The sequence below is a fragment of the Capricornis sumatraensis genome, chromosome 20 (genome assembly GCF_032405125.1).
Source record: "Capricornis sumatraensis isolate serow.1 chromosome 20, serow.2, whole genome shotgun sequence".
NCBI classification, from domain to species: domain Eukaryota; kingdom Metazoa; phylum Chordata; class Mammalia; order Artiodactyla; family Bovidae; genus Capricornis; species Capricornis sumatraensis.
Genome location: NC_091088.1, coordinates 17,590,009 through 17,598,212, shown reverse-complemented (window position 1 = coordinate 17,598,212; position 8,204 = coordinate 17,590,009). Strand labels below are relative to the sequence as shown.

Sequence of the window (8,204 nt, the reverse complement as noted above, 5' to 3'; positions counted from 1 at the left end):
AGGTGCAGGTGGTAATCCGCTCAGCAGGTGCAGGAGTGCTTCCTACCTGTTCAGGGGAAGCCCAGGCCCAGGGAGACTGTGTGGAGCCACCAGAGGGGAGAGGCAGAGTCTGGGGGCCAGTCTCTGCACCCCCCATCCCTACTCGGGCAGCACCCTCGGTCCCTAGCCAAGTTCCAACCTGGGAAGGTCCCCTCCCTCTTGGGGTCATTCTGAGGAGACAGCAAGCACCTGGGCAGGGCAGGTGCCCCACCAGGGGCACTCAAGGGTCAGAAGAGCCACATGGTGGGCCAGGTCAGTCCTGTAACAGGAGGCCTCCCCAGAAAGGAGTTGAAAACAGCATCGCCCAGAGGGAGGCCCGAACCACCCAGAGCCCCCTGGTCCTCACAGCCAGACTTGCGCCCTGCCGCTCCAGCACTTCCTCTCCCACCAGAGGGCCTGGGGGAGATGGGGGAAGGGGGTCAGCCGGTCCTCTGAGAACAAGCCAGAAGACACTAGTCGGGGGCTCCAGTTAAACCTGCTCCTCCATGAGCCTACCTATGGCCATCTTTCCATCTCACGCCCCCGTGTGAGCTCTAGGGCCCAATTCCCCTCCAGTTAGAGCTCCTCCCCCACCCGCCCGCCTGCCCCTGCACCAGTGCTGCTGCGAGACCCCTCTGCACCGGCTATCCGGCAGCCCCCATCATGCAGCTTGTGTTCTGGGATCTGTTCTGCACCTCACCCCCTGCAGGGGCCCCAGGGAGGGGGAGGGGAATGGACTTTAGAGTGAGCGGGAGAAGCACAGGACGGCAGGAGGAGCCCCCACGGGGAGCCTGCCTGCCGGGGGGCCGGGGCGGGATGCCTGGCACTGGCGTGTAGCTTCTTAGATAAAAAGGTGGAGAGCAGCCAGGAAATCAGGCAGGAGATGCAGAACCCGGCCTGCCCTTTCCAACCTCGTGGTCACACACTCCAACCAGCACCAACAATCTGAAGGGGACAGTTCCGGGAGAAAAGCGACCACAGGGACATCTACAGGCTACTGTAATGGGATTTTACTCATAAAGACGTCTTGCCAAGGCCTCTATATTTCAGTTTTCACTTGCTAGTCCTCATACACTTTGTTTTTGCCAGTTCACTTACACCCAAAACGTACTGACTACTGACAGACACTTGGGAGAAACCCCCACACGCCCAGTGCTGCTGCACTTCATTCAGTTACCGTCAGAGAGCAACCACGAGGCCTTCACGTAAACTGCGCGTTTATTAGCACTGGTGCTGCAGCACGGCGCTCCCAGTGGACATGCGGAGCTGTATGGCGGCGCCCGGACAGGCGAGGTGCAGACTCGGGAGCCGCGGGGCCTCACTTCTTCCACTCGTTCTTGTCGTAGTCCCACTTGGCCGAGAAGCCCTGGACGGGGGCCACCTTCATGTCGAGCATCCTCTTGGTCTGCTTGGCCACCCACTCCTCTTCAAAGGTGTGCGGGATGGGGCCGTACACTGCAGTCCAAAACAACGGCGTGAGGCGACACTGTCTTGACAAAGTGTTTCTAAGCCTACACGTCACACAGCTGAGTCTTCCCCATAGCACTAGCAACTTGATCAGCACCGTCACTGGCCACTCGACACCCACACAAACATGCTGGTTTTAAACTCTGCACACTGACAACTTGGTACTTCCAAATTACACCCTGGTTTGTAACAGTGAACACAAAAACACAACGCTACAGCAGAATGTCTCCCGTGCGGGACACAGACAGCAGGTACACTGGTGAGCGTGGAGCCCAACCAAAGGCGACTCACGAAGAGCGGACGGTCACAGGCCTGTCACCGACCCACGTCCACACGCAGAACGGGCCAACCTACCCCACAGAACAGAGAACGCAGAACAGCAGCACCAGAACCCGCAGGCAGCCCCGCCGCCGGCCGAGCAGAAACTGCTAGGTCTGAAGACCCAGACCTCCGGTGACTTGAGCTGCAGTCCCTGCAGCCCAAATAGCCCCCAATGGTAAGAGCGTCCTCCTCCTCACTCTAACTTCCACCACTCCTTCTCCTTGACACCTAACTGCCAAGCAGATGAGGTACTGGAAACGTGCTGGGCTGGACAACCAAGCATGGCGGGCCACACCACTTCAGTTCACGCGAGCCAGCCTCCCAAAGCTGGTGAACACTCCAGGATGGAGCCCAGATGGCAATGCCTGTCTGTGTGACGGCCCCGCCCCACTCACCATAGTGCTTCTCCCAGATGAGGAGGAGCGCGGTGAAGCCGATGAAGAACATGGCCGCGCCCACCACCGTCTTCCACTCGTTTGTGCTCCTGTTCATCTCAGCAAAGCTCTCCTTGAACTTGAGGCGGTACACTGAGGACAGAAAGGACCGTGCTGCAGGCAGAGAGGCCCACCTCGAGGTAGAGCTCCCCAACACGGGGTGGGGGGTGCAGTGAAGCATGGCGTGAGGAACACCACAGACTTCAGGCCCCGACACACCCCTCACACTCGGCGGGGCAAGGGGGGGCAGCGGAGAAGGGAAGGAGGAGGTGCACGGAAACCCTGAAATTCCTCATTTAGAGGAAGGCACGGGGTCCGTGTAATGTGCCCTCTTCCTGACGGTATGTCAGCGATCTTCCATCAGTACTTAGCACACCCAGCCCCAGTGAGTGGAGGGGCCGAGGAGCTGCTCACACATGTAAACCATCCTGAGTTCCACTCGGTGGCTCTGCACCCCGGCTCCCGCTCCTCCTGGAAGCTGGAGCCCACGAGTATGGACAGAGGCGCCTGGGAGGGGGTTCAGCCAGCTGGCAGAGCTGAGGCCCTGGACAGCCCCACAGACGCACAGCACCCCCACCCTCCCCAGCACAATGGTCTCTGGGCCCAGCCCAGAACCACAATTCTCGCCCAACACAGGCTGCCTGTGGTGCCTTCAATACCCACGTTCAACTTTCTCATCGATGGAGAGACTGCTCCAGGAAGCCTTCTCCTTCTCCTTCAAGGCCTTCTGGCTGGCAGACAGGTTCTTGACGTGGGCCACGTCGGGCAAGGGGTAGTCACGCCGGTCCACATAACTCGGGAGAGCATAATCTTCACTCTTTACAACACTTCCTAAAAAACACGTTCGACAAGTATTTGAAATTCACGTAGGTTCCGTTACAAACAAGGCGGTACTTCTAAGAACTGAAGCCAGTCCAGATATGTGCACCCTGAAAACCTCAGTCATCCTAGGGGCTGTGGCCCCCATTCCCAACAACTGCAGGACGGTCACGTGACATGGGGAGCAGGCTCGCCCCATGTGGCCCTGAGAGCAGGTGAGGACGGAGGGTAGACGGTAACAGCAGCTCTCTTCATCACAGAAGCCTGCCGGGGCACTGGGAACGGGAGGGCACATCCTGAACTACCAGGGTTCACCCAGAGGTTGGACAGCTACTCAGGCTCCCTGGACTAACCGGAGCCTGGAGTAAATGGAGGCCCTTCCACAAGGAACTCCAACTAATGCGGAAGAACAATATAAAACTCATAAAAGAAACAAGGGTTCAAAGTTCAGAAAGAAAGACATGGAAAGATGGCTACTGTGGCACTGCTTAATACAGCAGAGCAGCAAATAACCTTAGAAATGTGCATCATGGAGCCACTGGCTTGTTCAACAGAGGTTTACAGAGTGCCTACCGTATGGCAAGCACTGTTCTAGCTCAAAATGGGACGAGAGTTGTGTACACACCAAATCACAGAATACCATCGGGGTTATATTTTCTTTTTAAGAATCTGAGTTATGTGTAGATACTCACATGAATATGCCACTAAACACAAGTTAAACCCAAGCTGTCATCAGTGGAAAGCAGGGATGAAATGGAGACTTCTGCCCAAGAAGATAAAAACCTCAGCACCTTCAAATTGGTGTGTACCCAATGTATTACTCTAGTAAAAACGGGAAAAGTTCATATAGCAGGGAAAAAACGAGTATCTTAAACTTTAAGGTTTTCCCTCAGCAAAAAGCTGTTTCATTCTACCCTGTATTTGCAAGGAAATTCTGTGTTTGGCACGAATCTGGAGGTATAAAGTCCTACAAAAATGCTTCACCTCCATTAGCTTAGTCTGAATGATTGAAATCTCCCAAACCATGTTAACAACAGTGAAAGAAAACCTTGGATCTTAAACAAAACAGTAAAAATTCTGCAAACGCTCACCGGTGCCTTGCCGATGACTAGCACACTCATATATTCATACCCAACCTTATCCCAAAGAGACTGAGATGAAAATGGCTGTCATTTTCATTTTAAAAGTTTTCATTTAAAACTTTCCAATTTTAAAACTCTAAGACACTATTAAAATGATGAGTGGACTAAAAAGCACTCAGCTTACACAAGTTATTAAAAATAGATGTTAATTAGGGTGTTGAGAATGTTCTCAAGTTGATTACAGGATGATGGCACAACGCAGAAATGCACTGAAAACTGCTGAAGTGTAGCCTTCAATGCGGCAGGGCGTTATGGGAAATAGATCTTAATAAGACTGTTACCAAGATGCAAATGCTTATAGCCTTGAAGCATCCTGAGCATAAAATTGCATTTTCTAGAACAAGAATGACTAATTCGTGACCTCACCGCTGCCAAGGGCTCTTCAGGACTTTGGCCTGGTTTCCTAGTAAATGGAAGGGTGGGGGAGGACGCCTCCACACAGTCACATAAATGTTAACACACCAAACATTCCTTTCAAAAGGAGAGAAAAGCAAAGATTTTGCATCCCAGTGAAGGTTTTATCATTTCTATCCTCGATCTGGATAGATATGGGGGCCTCCGCAGAGGAAATCCGGTGAATCTGAGCTCCCGTCTCAATCCGACTTGTCGCCACACGAACACCTGAGCTGCCAGGGGGGCTCCCAATGGCTATTCTATGTGGAGAACCACTTCATGTACGACTTATATGACCACAACTCTAGAATGAAAGGACAAGACTCGTCTGAGAGACAGCAGCTTCCTCCACCCGCCTACCGTGTGCTCGAGAGGCGGCAATGAGTAAGCCCGGCAGGTCCCTGCTTCCAAAACCTCACGCTCAAAGAGGCAAACACCCCTCAAACTACCCGCAAACCCACAGCCTCTAAGGAAGCACACAGGGTGAGACAGGACCTATTTTCCTGTAAAATGACACCTGCACAGAGGGCGACGACTCGAAGGAAGCATCATCTACACCTCTGGAGCTGAGGCAGGAGGAGCCGGCCTGGCGCATCCGAGAAACACACACCAGTGGGGCAGGGAGCGAGCCACTGGGGAGGGCTGGTCTGGGCTGCTCTCTGCCTTTGTGAGTCTGCTGTGAGGAGGCCAGTGAGGCCGGGCGCTGATGTTACTCCAGGCATGAGGAGCCAGCGGAGGGCTTCAAGAAGGGACCAACTAGATCGGACTTCCTCTGGCAAAAGCAATACCTAAGAATAAGCCCTGGTCAGTGCCCCTGAAGGAGACACAAGTTGCCTTCTCACAGAAGATCAGCACGACCAAAGGGACAGGAAGGGACCTTGAGGGGTGATGGAAGTGTTGCATGTCCTGACTGAAGTCAGTCACACAACTGAATGAGTTTATCAAAATCCATAGAATGTAACACCTAGAAAAGATAAACGTTCCTTTCTGTCAATTATACTTCAAACTAAACTAAACAAACAAAGAGCTAAGGAAACACATTAGCAAAACCAAAATGGAAACAAAAGGTAATCTTTGACCTGAGTGACTTTCTAGACTTTTAGTGAAGGAGTGTTTCTTTCTGTATGTATTAACAACTAAATTTTTTATTATCTACTCATTTAAATAACATTTCAATAATGCTTTTACTAAAATTATCTGTTTTAGAGTCTGTTATCCTGAGCAATATAAAGGACATACAGGAATGTAACACCAAAGTATCACCAATTAAAGGACACAACATCAAGGGAAAAAAATCACACATAGAGCAGCTCAGACAAAAGCTCCTGAGTCCCTGGATACGTGAGTCTTGCTCTTCACTGCGTCGCCCATCACGCAAGCCTTGCGCTTGACTCCCCAGGAACACAATCTGCCACAGTGGCTCGCATTGCCTCCTCCTGCTTGCTTTCCCTCTGCCTGGAATGCCATTCCCCTCCTGAGTGTGAGAGAACCCACAACCCCTTCAGCAGAGCAAGGCCTCTCCTCCAGAAGCCCCTCCCCGTACCTCAGGCCGGGCTAAATGCTTTTCCTGGGAGCCTATCTCTCACTGAAACACTGCCTACATGCATCTTTCCTCTCCAGACTGCTGGGACTCTCGAGTAATTCCACGTCTCATATTCCTTTATTCTAAGTGTCTAACACTGACAGCTACAAAGAAGATGCTTGATAAAAGCAAAACTCAACTTGCTATGTGCCAGGCTCTGAACTAGGTTCTTTAAGTACATTTCAGGTGAGAGAACAGGTTCCTAAACTTGAGCAGCAAGTATAAGGCAGAAATGAGATTAAACCCAGTCCAAGTTCCTTCCCTTCTGCTGTCCCAATAATTTAAACAACATTCAAGGTAAGTGGCTAGACGGTGGGGGTGGGGGTCGGTGTGGGGTATGGGACGGTAAAGTCGGGTATAGTGTGGATCTCTTAAAAGGTGTGGAACTTGAACCTGAAAACATGGGAAGGGAAGGAAAGAGGAGAAAATATCAGTATAAGCGAAGAGTCAAACTAGAAGTCATTAAAACTCTTTAATCTAGAGCTAGGCACCATTAAACTGTATGTATCTCCCTTCAAATTCCTCAACAAAACGTGATCAGGATCAAAGCTCTCCACATTTGAAACTAGCACAGGGCCTTACCAGCAGCAGAGCAAAAAGAAAGATTACACTTACCATGGGCCCGAACACACACCGAGGTGGAAATTGCACGCCTGCCAATCAGGGTAAATACTCTGGTCGCCAACATTCTGAAAAATAAACATACCTTCACTATGAACAAATATAAGCGCCTATTAGGAATGATTCTTTCTGCCCCAGTGCATTCTGCAAATCAATGCAATTCCTTTTTTTCCTTCTTCTCCCCAGTATAAGTGACTGGTTCTTCATTACTGATTGTAAACTTTTAAAATAACCTAGGATGAGGGTTTTTTTTTTTTTTTTTCCTCAGCAGACAACATGTTTCAATGGAGCTTCCTTCTAAACCAACTGCCATATACATACACTTAGGGCAACTGGTAGAAAACTGGTTTGTTTAAGGGGTTTTGCTTTTTTTTTTTTTAACCTTTGTTTTTTAAAAAATCAGCTTTCTTAAAAAGCAAAGAGAGAAAAAAAATAAGGAGACTGGAAAAGCTAGAATGTGCTGCCAGTAATGGGCTCCACCGTCTAGAGGGAAAAGGTAAACAGTTTAAAGTAACTAAGACACACGCACCGCATTCATTACTTGGTTACAGACCAATATGTGCCCCGGCTTAGAAGGGGAAATGAAGGGGAATGGATGCAAAGGCGGCCTGATTCACTCTCAATCCCTGCAGGACAACGAATGACCGGGATGACACACCTCTCACGTCGGCCTTTTCAGGGTCAGGCCCAGCTCCCCTATTTGCCCCTCCCTTAAAACTGGACCTTTCAGGGGGCTGCTGACGATGGAAAAGATCCCGAACGCATTCAGAAAGCAGCCCACTAGAGGCAGAATAAACAGAAGCATGACGTCAGGGCCGAACTCGCCTCCGTTTCCCGTGTCTTCTCCCCGGCCTGGCCAGCGCCTGAGCGAGTGCCGAGCGTCTACCAGGCGGGGAAGCGGGGCGCCTCCCTCGGAGCCCCGTTACACCCTGGGCGGTGGTGCAGCACCGTCGGGAGGGGCGGCCGGGAGCCCGCGAGGCGACCTGCCCTCAGGCCCCCGCCCTCGGCCAGCGGACACTCCAAGGTCAGAGCCGCAACCAGCTCGCGGCTGCGGAAGGACAGGTGGACACCGGCCGGATGCTTCCAGGCGTCATACAAGCAGCGACCAGGCGGCTCCCGAGCCCGGAGCCCCCAAGGGCCGGCCTCAATGTCACCGGGACAGGAGGCCCAGTCAATTCCCTGTGGGTGCCCAGCCGCGGGCACGCAGGCCCGAGGGTTCCCGGGGCTCGACCCTCCTCAGCCTCGCGGCGCGGACCGGCCACCGCCCGCCTCACCTGCTGCCACCGACCAGCCGCTGCCCACCGTGCCCGCCGCGACCGCCCTCTACGGCTCGGCTGCCCGCGACCGGAAGAGAGCGAGGCCGAGCCGCGGAGCACCACGGGATGGAGGAGGACTCCACCCCGTGCC

At 52.5% G+C, this 8,204-nt stretch overlaps 1 protein-coding gene across 1 annotated transcript; it reads right to left on the bottom strand.

Annotated features, from left to right (window-relative positions):
• Nucleotides 1-1,219: 1,219 nt before the first annotated feature.
• On the bottom strand, nt 1,220-8,189 carry COX4I1 (cytochrome c oxidase subunit 4I1). The gene is made up of 5 exons (XM_068992439.1): nt 8,072-8,189; nt 6,792-6,865; nt 2,904-3,071; nt 2,202-2,333; nt 1,220-1,473 (listed from the first exon to the last, which is right to left on the bottom strand). Exons 2-5 carry the CDS (start codon nt 6,862-6,864, stop codon nt 1,337-1,339), a joined length of 510 nt encoding a protein of 169 aa, XP_068848540.1. The 5' UTR covers nt 6,865; nt 8,072-8,189; the 3' UTR covers nt 1,220-1,336.
• Nucleotides 8,190-8,204: the final 15 nt, after the last annotated feature.

Excerpts from the sequence above, each read along its gene's own strand:
- COX4I1 (XM_068992439.1), bottom strand. The coding sequence starts at position 6,864 with ATGTTGGCGACCAGAGTATTTACCCTGATTGGCAGGCGTGCAATTTCC. Across the intron at positions 3,072-6,791 it reads GGTGTGTGTTCGGGCCCATG|GAAGTGTTGTAAAGAGTGAA; the intron begins GTAAGTGTAATC and ends CGTGTTTTTTAG. Across the intron at positions 2,334-2,903 it reads CATCGATGAGAAAGTTGAAC|TGTACCGCCTCAAGTTCAAG; the intron begins GTGGGTATTGAA and ends TTCTGTCCTCAG.